The sequence below is a fragment of the Corylus avellana genome, chromosome 3 (assembly GCF_965113065.1).
Source record: "Corylus avellana chromosome 3, dhCorAvel1.hap1.2, whole genome shotgun sequence".
NCBI lineage: Eukaryota > Viridiplantae > Streptophyta > Magnoliopsida > Fagales > Betulaceae > Corylus > Corylus avellana.
The window spans coordinates 18,319,688-18,336,161 of NC_142492.1; the positions used below are offsets into that span (position 1 = coordinate 18,319,688).

Consider the following 16,474-nt stretch of genomic DNA (forward strand, 5'->3'; position numbering starts at 1 on the left):
CTCAAAACAAGTGAAATCTCTTTTACCCAAAAATAAGTCAAAGGACTCAGACTCCAAATGACATAATGATGTGTTCAACCCTTTAAGCAAGCTAATGAAATGCAAACCACAGTCACAGTTTAACTCAAACTAGACAAAAACATAGCATAATTTTTTCTTTTCGATTTTTTTTTTTTTTTTTTACACAAAAAGACAAATAAAACTAAACAAATAAAAACAAAAATAAATAGACAAAGATAGACAAAGTGTTTTTCCATACCCCCAAACTTGAATCACACATTGTCCTCAATGTAGGCAGAAACACAATACCAAGAGGTATAAGGAACCAGAGTGAGCAAAGAGACGACCCCCAAACTTACTCATAATAACACCTGTCCTGAAAAACACAAAAATAAAACAAAAAATGAAGATAGACGAAACAACACAAAAAATGACTAAAAATACCAAAGAAAAAGGAATGCCTCCCATAAGCGCTAAGTTTACAGTCTTCAGCCAGACTTTTCACCGCTGATGATTAAGTAGACGACGTAGGATCTTCCAAAGGCAATTCCTCACACTCCGAAATTTCTAGTTCCAAGAATGGCTTCAACCGCTGACCATTGACCTTGAGAGCACTTCCATTCTTAGGATCCTGGATTTTGATGGCTCCATGAGTAGAAACTGCACGCACTATGAATGGTCCAGTCCATCGGGATATGAGCTTTCCTAGAAACAGATGCAGACGTGAGTTGTAAAGGAGGACTTTCTGACCAACTTTAAATGATCTTCTCAAAATGTTTTGGTCATGGATCTTCTTCATCTGATCTTTGTATAGCTTGGCACAGTTGTAGGCATCATTCCTCAATTCTTCTAATTCATCTAGCTGTAACTTCCTTTGCTCACCAGCCTTGGTGAGGTTGAAATTTAGCTGCTTTATAGCCCAATAAGCCCGGTGCTCCAATTCCACAGGGAGGTGACAAGCCTTGCCATACACGAGTCGGTAGGGAGACATGCCAATTGGAGTCTTGAATGCAGTCTGGTATGCCCACAGAGCGTCATTGAGTAGAAGATACCAGTCCTTCCTTGTCGGGTTCACCGTTTTTTCTAATATCCTCTTGATTTCTCTGTTGGATATCTCAACTTGCCCACTTGTCTGAGGATGGTAGGGAGTTGCAACTTTATGAGTAATGCCATACTTCTTCATAAGTTGCTCAAAATATCGGTTGCAAAAATGCTTCCCCCCATCACTGATGATGGCACGTGGTGTTCCAAAACGTGCGAACACATTTTCTTTAAAAAATTGCAACACGATTCTGTGGTCATTAGTCTTCTATGCAATGGCCTCCACCCACTTGGAAACATAATCCACCGCTACAAGGATGAAAAGATGCCCATAAGAATTAGGGAAGGGCCCCATGAAATAAATGCCCCAAACATCAAATAGCTCCACAATAAGGATCGGGTTCAGCGGCATCATATTCCTTCTTCCAATGCTCCCCAATTTCTGACATCTATCACAGGCTGAACAGTAGGAATGGGCATCACGAAAAATGGAGGGCCAATAGAATCCACTTTGAAGAATTTTCGCCGCGGTCTTTTTAGAACTGAAGTGGCCTCCACATGCATGATCATGGCAAAAAGATAGGACATTTTGCTGGTCATTTTCAGGAATGCATCTCCTTATAATCTGATCTGGGCAGTATTTGAACAGGTAAGGATCATCCCAAAAGAAGTACTTCACCCCAGCCAAGAATTTTGATTTGTCTTGCCTGGTCCAATGTGATGGCATCTGGTCAGTGACAAGGTAGTTCACTATGTCTGCGAACCATGGTGCAGGATTTTGAGAGATGTACATAAGTTGTTCATCAGGAAATGTCTCAGCAATCGGTACAGCATTTTCATTAAAGTCCACAACCAGCCTGGATAGATGATCAGCTACCACATTCTCGGAACCCTGCTTGTCTCGAATTTCAATACCAAACTCTTGTAGCAACAGAATCCACCAGATGAGACGAGATTTAGCATCTTTCTTTGACAATAGATATTTCAACGCAGCATGATCAGAGTAGACTAAGACATTAGATCCTAGCAAGTAAGATCTAAACTTATTCAGAGCAAACACTACAGCTAACAACTCCTTTTCAGTAGTGGAGTAGTTAAGTTGTGCATCATTCAGAGTCTTGCTGGCATAGTATATGACATGTGGAATCTTCTCTACTCGCTGACCCAAAACGGCTCCCACAGCATAATCAGAGGCATCACACATTATCTCGAACGGAACCCCCCAATTAGGTGGCTGAATGATTGGTGTAGAAGTTAAGGTCTTTTTCAGAATCTCAAAGGCTGTCTGGCACTTGTCATTGAAGTCAAAAGGAACATCTTTTGCCAATAGATTACATAGAGGTCTTACTATCTTGCTGAAGTCCTTGATGAATCTTATGTAGAACCCAGCATGTCCCAGAAATGACCGAATCTCCTTAACTGTCCGCGGGGGCGGAAGGTTAGATATCAAATCAACCTTAGCTCTGTCAACCTCAATACCTTTGTGGGAAATTACATGCCCCAAAACAATTCCTTGTTTCACCATGAAGTGGCATTTTTTCCAATTCAGAACCAAATTCTTCTCCTTGCACCGTACCAACACCAATGTGAGATGATGTAGAGATTCCCCAAATGATGAACCAAAGACTGAGAAGTCATCCATGAAGATCTCTAGGTGACGTTCAACCATATCTGAAAAGATGCTGATCATGCACCGCTGAAAAGTGGCGGGTGCATTGCACAATCCAAACGGCATACGGTGATAGGCAAACGTACCGAACGGACAAGTGAAAGTAGTCTTCTCTTGATCTTCGGGGTCTAGTGGAATTTGGTTGTAGCCGGAGTAACCATCAAGGAAACAGTAGTACTCATGGCCTGCCAATCTCTCCAACATCTGATCAATGAAAGGTAGAGGAAAATGGTCTTTTCTTGTCACGGCATTTAACTTCCTGTAGTCAATGCACACTCTCCATCCTGACTGCACACGAGTGGGGACCAACTCATTTTCCTTGTTCTTGATAACTGTAATCCCTGCCTTCTTCGGCACCACATGAATGGGACTCACCCATTTACTGTCAGAGATTGGGTATATGATTCCCGCATCCAGTTTAATTACCTCTGCTCGAACTACCTCTTGCATGGCCGGATTCAACCTCTCTGTGGCTCGCGAGAAGTTTTAGCATTTTCTTCCAGATGAATCTTATGCATCACTACTGCAGGGCTGATTCCTTTGATATCTTCTATTGACCACCCGATTGCTTCTTTATGCTCTCTCAAAACTTCTAGCAGCTCATGTTCCTGATCACTATCCAAATCGGCAGCAATGATCACAGGCAGAGATTCTATAGGATCCAGATACTTGTACTTCGGGGTGTCTGGTAGAGGCTTCAACTCCCGCTTGACAGGCTCAGCTGCTAATGAAGATGGATCAGGGGACGATGTCAAAGTAATTTCTGTAGTCTCCGTCTTTATCTTAGGAGTTGAGTCTAAAAAGGCGTCAGCTTGTTCCAATAAAGTGTCCAGTGCCATGTCACTTCCCAGTGCAATCAGGCATTCTCCCAAGGGGTCTTCAATATCTGGTTCATTGACAGTTTTCTATACTATCTCCTCAATTAAGCATGTGCTTCTGACCTCCTTATACTCAAATGGCTGCTTGCTGATATCAAAGATGTTCAGTTCCACTGTCATGTTTCCAAATGATATCTTCATGACTCCAGTTCTACAGTTGATTAGGGCATTAGCCGTAGCTAAAAAGGGAACGCCCTAATATTATTGGAACTTTAATTTCTGCATTTTCCGTCTCTGTATCTAAGACAATGAAGTCCACAGGGTAGTAGAACTTATCAACTTTGATCAGCACGTCTTCAATAATTCCCCTTGGAACCTTCACAGATCTATCAGCCAACTAAAGTGTAATTGAAGTGGATTTCAACTCTCCCAATCCCAACTGAACAAATACTGAATATGGCAGTAGATTTACACTGGCCCCCAAATCCAACAGAGCTTTCTCAACTCGATTGTCACCAATCTTGCAAGCAATGGTAGGACATCCAGGGTCCTTATACTTTACAGGCATCTTGTATTGCAAGATAGAGCTGACTTGCTCAGTCAGGAAAGCTTTCTTGGGGACGTTCGTCTTTCTCTTGATGGTGACCAAATCCTTCAGAAATTTGGCATAAGAAGGCACTTGCTGGATGGCATCTAGGAATGGAATGTTTATCTGCATTTGCTTGAACACTTCCAAAATATCATCGAACTTCAAGCAATTCTTTGGCGGTTTCAGTCTTTCTGGATACGGAGCTTTGGGTATATACTTTTTGGAAGGATCCTCAGTAATTGGAATGGCAATGTCCGGTCCTGTGTCTTCCGCAGGCTTGTCCAGGTTTTCCTTCTCTTCTGCAGCCTTAGTGGCCTCTTCAGGCATGACCACTTGATTATCCACCTGTTTGCCTGACCTCAGAGTGGTGATGGCTTGTACATGCTCCTGACCATGCATAGAGGCGGAGGAACTTCCAATCACAAATTGCCCTTTTGGGTTAGGCACGGGTTGACTAGGGAACTTCCCTCTTTCTCTTTCCCCCACCTGATTTGCTATCTGGCCAACTTGTCCTTCTACCTTGATCATGGCCTGCTTAAGTTCTTGTATGTCTCTGCTATTAGCCATGTTGGAATTCCTCAGCTCCTGTATGGATTGATTGGTGAAACCTTTTAGCTCTTGTACAGATTGGGAGTTGGAATTCTTGAGCTCTTGTATAGCTTGGGAGTTGGACCGGTCGACTCTTTCTATTAATGTTTTCATCATGTCTTCCAGTGATGACTGTGGTGCAGGCACTTGAGTGGTAGACTGATAAACAAGCGGTTGAGCTTGTTGAGATGACCTGAACTGATTCTGAGCTTGAGTGGTATCTCTTTGGTTCAATGGCTGATTCTGCTTCCAAGAGAAATTGGGGTGATTCCGCCACCCTGGATTGTAAGTTTCGGAAAATAGCCCAGTGGTGGGTTTTTTGTACTCATTGAAGGCATTGACTTGCTCAGTTGGGTACTCTGTTGACAGAGTTGGGCAATTTTGAGTGAAGTGCGTTTGACTATCACATAACCCGCATGCATCAACGTGGTAAGTATCTGCTGCATTCACTGGTTTGTTTAAGACTATAGTGTCAAACTGACGCCTGAGAACCTTGAATTCCTCCCTTAATTCAGCATCGTTCCTCACCTCATAGATGCTTCCTGTCTTGGGAGCGGGTTGTTGTCTATCCCAACTATCTTGAAAATCCCATTGTTGTGCTCGTTCAGCCATTTCATCCAAAGTTTTATAAGCTTCATCCCCAGTAAGACTTAAGAATTCTCTACCATTCATCGTCTCAAGCGAGTTTCGCTCACTTGGTGTTAGTCCCCTGTAGAAAATTTGAACTAGCACCTCATTCTCAAACCCGTGGGGTGGGCATTTTATAGTAAGCTCTTTAAACTTCTCCCAGCTATCGGTGAATCTTTCCCCTTCTTTTTGTCTGAAATTGGTGATCTGTAGACGGAGGGCATTGATTTTGGAAATTGGGAAGAACTTGTGGTAAAACTTGCTTTGCAACATATCCCAAGAAGTGATAGATCCAGGTCTATTGTTGAGTAGCCAGGATTTCGCCCTATCATGTAGGGACAGAGGGAATAACCGAAGGTGCACCACTTCTGCTGGGGCATTTTGTGTTTTAACAATGTCGCAAAATTTCCAAAAAAAATCCTCACATGAACATATGGATCCTCATTCTCTAATCCTCTAAATGTAGGAAGGTGACCTATTGTACTCGGCTTCAGCTCGAAGCGAGTAGCTGGCAACACTATACATGACGGTGTGTTGGTAATGTTGGGTACGAACAGCTCCCTAAGGGATCTAGGTTGATTTCGTTCTCCCATCTTAATAGACTTTTCCGAATCAGACTCGGAACTTTGAGAATTGGTGGGTGAGTTTGGTGGCTGTCTTAGATTCTCTCTCGCTGTTCTTTCAATTTCAGGATCAAAAGCGTTTAACTCCAGATTTAAAGACCTACGACCGAACATGCAAATAGGAACTAACAAGCTAACAACCTAACAAACTAATAAACTAAAAACTGAAATGAATTGAACTAAATTAAATTATATTAAACTAACTAAACACAATTGCAAGCATAAATTAATTTAAACAGAAACTAAAAACTCACGAAAAAGGACCAAAAGATTTTGGCTAAAATCTACTGAACTGTTGCGGTTGCTGTCTTGGCCACAAGTGTGCATCGATTGTAGTAGGGCTGTAACACAAACAAAACAACAACAACAAAAAACAAAAAGAAAAATCTTTTTTTTTTTTTTTTTTTTTTTTGGTATTAGTAACACGAATAAAACAAAACAAATTGCAAAAAAAAATTAAAATCCTAATTATAACTAGTAGAAGAATAAAATTAATCTAGAAATAAATTGGTTTCAAAAAATAAACAATTCCCCGGCAACGGCGCCAAAAACTTGTTGTGCAAATTTATTTAACTCGCAAGTGCACGAATCAATTGTAGTTTAATGGATTGCAAGTGCGAGATCGAACCCATAGGGAATTGTATTCTTGAAAGCAATTTTAAATCTAAATTAATTAAACCCTAGTGTAGTTCCAAATTTTTGAGAGATTTTTTTGTTTGAATGAAAAAGCAAAAGCATGAGCAATTTAAAGTGATTGAAATCTTATGACGAAGCACTAAGGTTTTGGAATCCGCACTCACAAATTCATAATAACATAATTTCATAATCTATAATATTCCCCAAAGTTCTCACATATAAATCTTAAGTTTGTTTTACTTTTGCTTCAAAGAATTAATCAAAAGATCCCATGTATCCATTCATAACCCAAATCACAAAAGAAATCCAATATTCGATCAAATCATTAACTGTATCCGTAAATCACAAGAAAATATCCAATCTTTATCAAAACATCAATTGTATCCAGAAAATAAATCACAGGGGAAATCCAATTTTTAACAAAGAAAACCAAGCAATCAATTGTATTGAATAATCTTAAATCATCAAGTGTATCCTTGAATCACAAAAAATATCCAAGAGTTATTCAATCCAATTGATTAGAAGTAAAACAATAGAGCAATTAAACCATTAAATTGAGAAATATTACATACATGAAACAAAGTTGCTAATCATAAGTGAGGCTTCATCTTCAACCTTAGTTGAAGGTTTAGCCTCTCATGTGACAAAACAAAATTGATTGAATTCATAATGTAAAATCGAGTACTTACAAATAAGAATCACAAAGTAGAGATTCAAAAGTTAGGGTTTTATAGACCTAAAACTTAGGGTTTTACAAGTTGAAATCGGATACAATTCGTCCAGGTTTGTACCATTTAATTACGGGACGATTTTGGAATAGTAAACGTCCGAATTAGGAAAATCCTATTTCACAATGAATTGTATTATTTTGAGTTATCTTTCCAACACCACTTGAATCACCTCAATCGGATATGTGAGCGAAAAGTTATGGTCAAAATACTGACGTGTAGAATCTGAATTTGAATCCAATTCGAAATTTTATCCAATCTTATCCTTAATCCGATTTACCCATTTCCTGGATTTGGTTAAACTAAACCACATCATCTAGGTCTTCTCAAAGTATGTTTTCTTCGAAAAAGTAGCTTTTCTTCAACACCTACAAAATACTAAAAACACAAAACTAACACAGAACATCAGATAATAACACAGCTAAAGGATTAACACAAGTAAATTAAGGGGTCCAAATATGCAATATTTGGCACACATCACATACATGTTTGGAATCAAAAGAAATTTCAAGTACAATGCTTTGCAACATTTGTAACCTATTATTAGAAAGATGACCTAACCTATAGTGCTACACATCAGTTGATGGTGTTGTTATTTGAGTAGAAAGAACATGTGAAGAAGAAGGAGAAGGTGATGAAATCAAACTCTCATGTTGCTACAGTAAATGAAATAGACCACCTTGCTCCTTACCCACCCCAATCGCTTTCCAGTGGTGTAGATTCTGTATGAAACAAAAATCAGCAAGAAAGATAAGACAACAATGTAATTTCTTGATGAGTTTACTGACAGAAATCAAATTAAAAGTAAAAGAGGGAACAAACAACACATCAGTGAGTGTAAGACTCTCTAAAATTTTTATAGTTCCTATATGTGTAACAGAAACAACAACGCCATTTGGTAATTTGACATTAGTGGACACTAGAGCTGTAATGGAAGTTAAAAATGTACAAGAACAAATCATGTGATCTGTAGCACCCGTGTCTAGGATCCAAGGATTGTGTTTTGGATCACTGTGAGTAGGAGGGTAAATTGTATTAGAAGAAAAAATAGAATGTTGAAAAACAAGATCAATGCCAAAAGAAGAACCTGCCCTTTTTGAAAAAAAAATGATCATGATTATGCACACTGCCTACTGTGTTTGCGGAAGCTAGAGACATGATAGAGGGCATTGATGAAGACATTGTAGACGGCATTGAGAGGGCATTGGAGAATATTGTTTCAGCATTCTCATCAATTGTTCGCATTGATCAGATGTAATTGGCAGTTGTGGAGAGAAATGTTGAGAAGAAGGAGAAAACTCTTCCATATTGGTAACTTCTTGAACATAATTGGTTGAGTGTGGAGCTATCTTGTTTCTTGTAAACTTATAGCCCGGGGGTAGCTATGAAGCTTGTAATACTTGTCTATAGTGTCCAGGAATCTTACAATGAGAACAGACTGGGTGTTCTTTCCTAGAAATGCTCTGTTTTGCAGGTTGAATAAACCTATTTTCAAGTTGTGAAGTTCTTGTCATGAGTGCAGCAGTCTCATGAGACAATGAACTGAGAGAGATTTCTCTTTGTTTTTCCTCTTGAACAATCAAAGAGAAAACTTTGGTTATAGATGGAATTGGATCATTAATAAGGATTTGACCTCGAATCTAGGAGTAAGAATTATTGAGACCTATAAGGAATTGAATAGTATATTCTTGGCTTCGAAGATCAAGAATTTTCTTCATCTTTCCACAATGACAATAATCACATAAATCCAGAGGTTTGAAATTGTTCAATTCATCCTATAAGGCTTTAAGGTGAGTGAAGTATTGACTTACGGGCATGTTGTCTTGAGTGAGAGTGGAAGGAGATTTCTGCAACTGGAAAATTCTTGGACCATTTTTCTGTGAAAATCTTTCTTTCAAATCCAACCAAATATCTTCAGCATTAGTCATGTAGATAAGAGAAGTTGCAATCTCCTTTGAGATGGAATTCATAATCCATGATGCACCCAGATCATTGCAACGAGTCCAAATTCTAAACTCAGCACTGGCTGTGTTCATTGGTTTTCTCAAAGAACCATTTACGAATCCAATCTTGTTCTTGGCACTAAGAGCCATGAGCATAAATCAACTCCAAGAATTGTAATTATCTCTAGACAGTGATGTTCATACCAGCAGAATGCCTGTATTATCAACATTGTTGAGAAAGAATGGATTGGATTCAGCTGAAGAAGGAACAGAAGGAACGCCACTTGAGGATGATGGAACAGATTGGAGATGAATCTTCACAAACTCGTGAAGGGCTCTGATACCATAACAAGAATAGAAACTAACAGAATGAAAACTTGTAAACTCAAGAATTGAGAGAAACCTTCTGTTCATATTGCTTGATTCATGTAATTACAATACAGAAGAGTTTATATAACACATAAACTAATCTAACTAACTAAGTATAAGTTTAACTAACAGTTAACTAAATGCAACTAAGTTAAATGAATTAGTTTGTTAGTTAGAAGTTATACAAAACAGTAACTCAAAATGCTTTGAGTTCTTAATAACTTAACCCTTTTGTGACTTCCTTCTACATTGCCATAAAGAATAACTCTATGACTTTAGAGGAATTCCAATCAAAACTCCTCAACTATGAGCAGTTGCTAGAAAATTAGAATGCTCCTCCTAAAATTGGGAGTTTTCTCGTTACTCTTAGAGGCCTAACAATTCAAAATCCAAACCAAAATTTGGATTTAATAACAACCGAGGTCAACAAAAGTTTTTCAACTTCAACGCTCCCCGTAATCCACTTTGTTGGAGCATTTTTTGGGGTCAGAGATCTGCTACCATGACAGTCTTTATCATGGTTGAGCTGAGATGAGGGGAACTTAGCACGATAATAATGTGTTTGCAAGATAAAGAAGGCATTAAAGGACCCTCAATTGGAGCCGAAGGCACTTTGATGCTCAAGTTAACATGCTTATTTTTGGAGTGAGAAGGAGATGGGAAAAAATCTTTGGTTCTCTCGAAAATAGCGTTGGGAATAGGGTTGTAAATCAGATATTTGCGCAGTGGAATAATCAAATTCTTATGCCAAGAATCATTTATGAAGAATATGTGAAGAATAGTTACTATTTAAAATTACATTTACCCTTTATTTATTAATCAATATTCCACAATTAAATATAAAATGCAAGAAAATAAAACAAAGTAAGATAATGCTTATTTTAATAGAGAGTACTTTTAAACTATTATCACCCCCCCCCCCCCCCCCCCCCAGGTTATTGCTAGTCTCTAGCAATTCAAGCAACTCAAAACAAAATAAAAAACCAAAAAAATAAAAAATAAAAACTCAAGAAAAATAAAAACATTTAAAAAAAAAAAAAATCCTCAGCAACAAGAATTAGTCCAAGTTCAAAACACTAACAACTACCAAAGAATTTTCAAATGCTCTCAGAACTCAATGTGAGTGAAATTATCAACCATCATAAACATACTCTCAATTTCAGAAATACATGACCTTGAATTTCTATTAGAAAATATATTTTGATTCAAACATTCTTAGTGTTAACACTCAACAATTGTAATCATACTGAAATAGGTGTAACACTTTCAAGTATATGTGTCAAATATTGCATATTTTGACCCTTTTATTTACATTAGTTAATCATTTAGTTGTGTCGTTATTTAATATTTTGTGTTAGTTTTGTGTTTTTAGTGTTTTGTAGGTCATTGAAGAAAAACTACAGCTTTAAAGGGAAAAATGCAAAGTTTGAAAGAAATCATACTTTGAGAAGATCTAGATGATATGGTTAAGTTTAACCAAATCCAAGAAAATGTTAAATCGGATTAAAGATCATATTGGATTAAAGTTCAGATTGGATAAAATTTCGGATTTGATTCAAATTCAGATTCTGCATATATCTCAGTATATTGACCATAACTTTACACTCAAATATCTGATTGAAGTGATTCAAGCGGCATTGAAAAGCTAACTCAAAATAATACATTTCATTGTGAAATAGGTTTTTCCTAATTCGGAAGGTTACTATGCCAAAATTGCCCCGCAATAAAAGGACATAAATTTGGAGAAATCCTATTCCGATTTTAGACTTCTATTTTGACTGGGAGACAGACCTCCGAATTATCTAGGTTTACTTAGGCTTCTAGGACTAACCTAAACCTATAAATAGACCTCTTTGCATTCAAAAAAATAGATACAATTTCAGAGACTAGTTTTGGGATACGATTTTGGAGACAAAATGTAATCCACAGCTTTTTTTTTAGTTTAGTTTTTCTTTAGGTTTAGGTTTTAGTTTCATAGTCATGTGGAACTAAATTCTCAACTAAGATTGGGGATGAAGCCTCACCGATGAAGAACAACATCACTTTTATATAAGTCTTTATTTATCCGATTTTATTGAGTTTGTTATTTCAATTATTTTTATTTTTAATCAATTGTGTGGAATGATTCATGGATATCTCTTGTGATTCAAAGATATATGTGATGATTTGAAATAATTTCATATGACAGATTGCTTAGTTTTGAACTTATAAAAATTGGATATCCCTTATAATTTGTTCTACAGATACATCTGGTGTTTCAATTAAATTTGGATTCCTTTTGTGATTTGGTCAATGAATGAATAAATAGGATGATTTTGATTAATTTCTTTAAAGTATAGTAAAACATACATAAGATTTAAATTGTGTAAACTTCGGATTAATATTGATGAATATAAAATATGTTGTTATGATTTGGTGAGTGTAGATTCCGCATCCTTTATACCTTTATCTATTGATTTACTTAGTTTATTTGTTTTATGTTTAGTCTTTTAATTTTCAAAACCAAATTAAAAAAAAAAAAAAAAAAATACCTTTTGGAATTTGGTTAGGATTTAATTAGTTTAGATTTAAATTGTTCTTTCAAAGATACAATTCTCTGTGTGATCGACTTCACACTTGCAATCCATTAACTACAATCGATGCATACACTTGCAAGTTAAATAAATTTGCACGACAAGTCTTTGGCCCCGTTGCCGGGGAATTGTTTATTTTTTTTAAATCAATTTATTTTTATATTAGTTTTATTCTTCTACTAGTTATAATTAAGATTTTATTTTTCTGCAATTTGTTTTGTTTTAATCTTGTTACTAACAAAAAAAAAAAAAAAAAAAGATTTTTCTTGTTGTTTTTTGTTTTGGGCTTGTTTTATAGTTTTGCCGTAGCACCGTCCGCACACCCTTGCTAGTGCGATCGATCGCAGCGCTGCTACGATCGAGCACACTCGGGGCCAAGAAAGCAAGCTCAAGCGCACTTGCGCTCGTTAACTGCCGCATCTTCACTCAAGTGCGATCGAGCGCACTCACAACAAAGGCAACAATTGCAGTAGTTCCGTAGATTTTTGCCAAAAATTTATTTTTGGTCCTTTTTGTGAGTTTTTAAATTTTAGTTTTTATTTTTTTAGTCGTTTTTTTTAGTTTATTTAAAAATATATAAAGAAAAAAAGTTAATGTTTTATGTGGGATATTTGCATGCTAAAAAGGGAGGGGGAAGCATGAATTTTCATTTGAATGATTTTAATGCCTCTCTTAGTTATAGGACATTAGCTCCTACCAACTACCCTCAAAATTTTTACCCACATAAGCCTTGTTCATACTGCTCCAATCCTTATCATCATTATAGTGATTGTCCATCATGGGAACAAGCTTCTAATTTTCTATATGAGCAAATGAACACCAGTTTCTCCAGTCTAGGGTTTGATTCAAATTTCAATTATTACAACCCGGACTGGAGCAACCAATCTAATTTCTCATGGTCAGCTCAGGCTACAGGAAATTATGCTCACCAATTTGATGAATTGCACCATTCAGAATATCCGTAGTTCGATCATCAAGCTCAACCGCCTGTTTATCAGTCCACCACTCAAGTGCCACAGCCTGCACCACAATCATCACTGGAAGACATGATGAAAACATTAATAGAAAAAGTCGACCAGTCCAACTCCCAACCTATACATGAGCAAAAAGATTTCACCAAACAAACCCTATAAGAATTGTGTCAAGAGCTCAAAGATGCCAATACTCATGCTACCGCAGGGATGGAAGAATGGATTGGCCAAAGTGAAAACGAACACCCATCTGAACATCAACATGACCAAATGAGTCAAAATTGGGACAATGAGATCATAGAGGATAACAATAAGGAAGAAGAGTTTCAAAGTCAATTGAAGGCTAAAGGACACTACATGATTGATGAGGATGAGTCCGGAAATTCTTATCATGAGTATGTCCAAGCCACCTTCAACTTTGAAAGAGAGGAAAGTGCTACAAGAAATTATCTTCCTAAAGATGAGGTATTTCAATTTTGTCCAACTGCTTACATTGATGACTTATAAAGGAGAATAGCGGAACTCAAGGCAGTTAGGTCGGCCTATATCAGAACTATAAATAAGTGGGGACTATCTCTATTTTGTGAATATTGTTATGATCCTACTCACCACCAAAGCGAATGTCCATTCATTTTACACTAGATAGTTGATGAGAAGGAAATTGTGGATAACAAAGAGGAGCACGCAGAGCAAGTTAAGCATGCTCAAGTCACCACCACACTTGAGAGTGAGAAAATTGTTGATAACATTGAGGAGGAAGAAAAAGAAGAAGAAGTTAAGCACCCTGAGCAAGTTGAGCACCATGAGAACAGTGAGCCCCCAACAAATCCTGATCTACCCAGTGACATGGAAGTGAGTACTGAAGCTCATGCCTACATCACTGTCTCTCTTGAGACATATCAAGAGCCCAAAAGCTTCATCGCCTGAATGTCTCAAAGAGCCATCTTATGTCAAAATACTCAAGGACTTGTGCACACAAGCACACAAATCTAGGAACCACTTTCCTAAGAAGATCCTTCAAAGCAAGAAATTCTACATAAGATGGCAAAACATTCTTCCAGAGGAGTATGAAGTTTTGAAGAAGAAAAGGTGGAAGGAATTAGTTGGACATCCGCATGATAGGGGGAAGCGCTGTAAAGTTTTCTCCTTCAGTTTATTTTCTGCACTTCACTCCACAAATTCATTCTTTCCTTTTTCATTACATGTCATTTTTATTTATTTATTTATTTTGTTTCTAACAACAATTAATCTTTTGATTTTTGTTTCTATAAAAAAAAAAAAAAAAAAATTTGTTGTTGGTTTTAATGACTGGTGTTTTGGTGTTTGAGTTTGGAGGATGCCCTGCCCCTTTTTCACACCTTGATGTATCCTTACTTCCGATAATGTATTTTTATGTGTAATTCAAGTTTGGGGGTATGGAAAAACACTTTGTCTGTTTATTTTTGTTCTTATTTGTTTATTTTAATTTATCATTTTGTGTTAAAAATTTTGAAAAATAAAATAAAATTGTGCTATGTTGTTGTCAAGTTTAAGTTAAACTGTAACTGTAATTTGCATTTCATTAGCTTGCTTAAAGGGTTGAACACATCATTATGTCATTAGGAGTTTGAGTCATTTGACCTATTTTTGGGTAAAAGAGATTTCATTTGTTTTGAGATAAATTTTTATGAGCACATTAGCATGTTTTCTGTGAAGTATGATGCTTGAGCTTAAGCTTGTTCTCTTTTCCCGAATCCTTTGTCGCTATTTGGTTGCTGTCAGTATCTCATCACAAGAACTCAACTCAAAAGTGAGCAAGACCTCAAAAAATGATAAAAGGGGATAAAAAGTCAAATGACCTCCTCCAGCAAAAACCCAACACTCCAAATCACAATAGTGAAGTTAGATGGGCTCCACTGGTCACGGTCTAAAATGTTATATATTAAGAGTAAAATAAAAATGAGACATTTGAATGGTTAAGATTAAGAACTAGAACTGGAGCATCCTACTTATGATAAATAGAAAGCAAAAGGTTATACAATATGTCTTGGTTGTTAGATGCAATGAAACCAAAGATTACTTGGAGGTATCTATTTCTACATAATGCAAAGGAGATTTATGATGCAGCGTTTCAGACTTATTAAAAAATGGATTATACGGCATAGTTGTATGAATTGAAGCCTAAGATTCATGGAAAGACTAAGCACAAATAGTCTGTAGCAACATACTTCCATAATCTTTGTGGTTTGTGGTAGCAGCTCCAAAACTTTCAAACTGAGAGTACAATAAATGGAATATAACTCCAAAAACTAATGGAACATGACCCTATTTTTGAGTTTCTTCTTATGTTGAACTCGAAATATGATCGTGTTCAAGTTTAGGTTTTGGGAAAAGAGCATTTTCCATCTCTTAGAGAAGTTTTTGCTTATGTTCTGAATGAGAGGAGTAGGAGAGGTGCTATGCTCCCTTCTTCTTCACAGGAGTCTTCATCACTTGCTATGGCTTTATAGCAATATGCAGGCAAGTTGATGGATACCATTTCCAATGAGAAAGAGATTGTTTCGTGATCATTGTAATATGCCATCACTTAGAAGAATTTATTGAAAAATTAATGACGATCTTACTCGAGGTAGAGGAGGCCGTTCAGCCCTGTATTCACCATACTTCTGAAGTGAGACCTATTTCTCCCACTTTTGCTCTCGATTCTTTTACTTCAGACACTCCGACACTCGCTAAGTAAAAGGTTGAAATGTTTTGTTGCTTTATGTCTCAACTGAAAACACCCATTACAATATCCTATGTTTTGCTCATTCAAGTAATTTAGCTCTCTTTGAATGCATCCTCCACCAACTCAAATGATCCTTGCATTATTGATTCAAGAGCCTCGGATCACATTATTGGTTTACTACTCTACTTTTTCCTACAATTTGTTCAAGGAGGGAAAAAGTTAGGATAGCTGATAATTCCTTCTCATATACGCCTGACAAAGGTTCAACTTCTACTACTCCTATGTCTCTTCGTCTATTTTACACATACCTAGTTTGGTAACCAATCTTCTTTTTATTGCACTCATTACCAAGGACTAAAAGTTGCAGACTATTCTTTTACACTTATTATTGTCTATTTCAAGAGGTAATCATCAGAAAGATGATTGCTAGAGGTACTAATGTTACGTGATTGAGTAACCGATCTCGTAATTCTTCGATCAACAGGGAAAGAAGCCGGATCTGACTTCTTATTCTTTCTTATGATTGCTAATGGGTGCTAATTGTGTGAGAATTAGTAATAGGAATTTAGAGGATTCCTAAACCTCGTAACAA

At 36.9% G+C, this 16,474-nt stretch overlaps 1 protein-coding gene, 1 non-coding gene and 1 pseudogene across 2 annotated transcripts; 1 reads left to right on the forward strand and 2 right to left on the reverse strand.

Annotated features, from left to right (window-relative positions):
• Positions 1-514: 514 nt before the first annotated feature.
• LOC148586872 (uncharacterized) lies at positions 515-3,549 on the reverse strand (annotated as a pseudogene).
• A 208-nt stretch (positions 3,550-3,757) lies between these two features.
• On the reverse strand, positions 3,758-5,377 carry LOC148586873 (uncharacterized). The gene is made up of 4 exons (XM_088514374.1): positions 4,853-5,377; positions 4,259-4,648; positions 4,001-4,180; positions 3,758-3,904 (listed from the first exon to the last, which is right to left on the reverse strand). Exons 1-4 carry the CDS (start codon positions 5,375-5,377, stop codon positions 3,758-3,760), a joined length of 1,242 nt encoding a protein of 413 aa, XP_088370500.1.
• Positions 5,378-5,447: 70 nt separating this feature from the next.
• Positions 5,448-5,554, forward strand: LOC132168294 (small nucleolar RNA R71). Its single transcript, XR_009438812.1, has one exon. It is a non-coding gene; the product is annotated as a small nucleolar RNA R71 (small nucleolar RNA).
• The last annotated feature ends 10,920 nt before the right edge of the window (positions 5,555-16,474 follow it).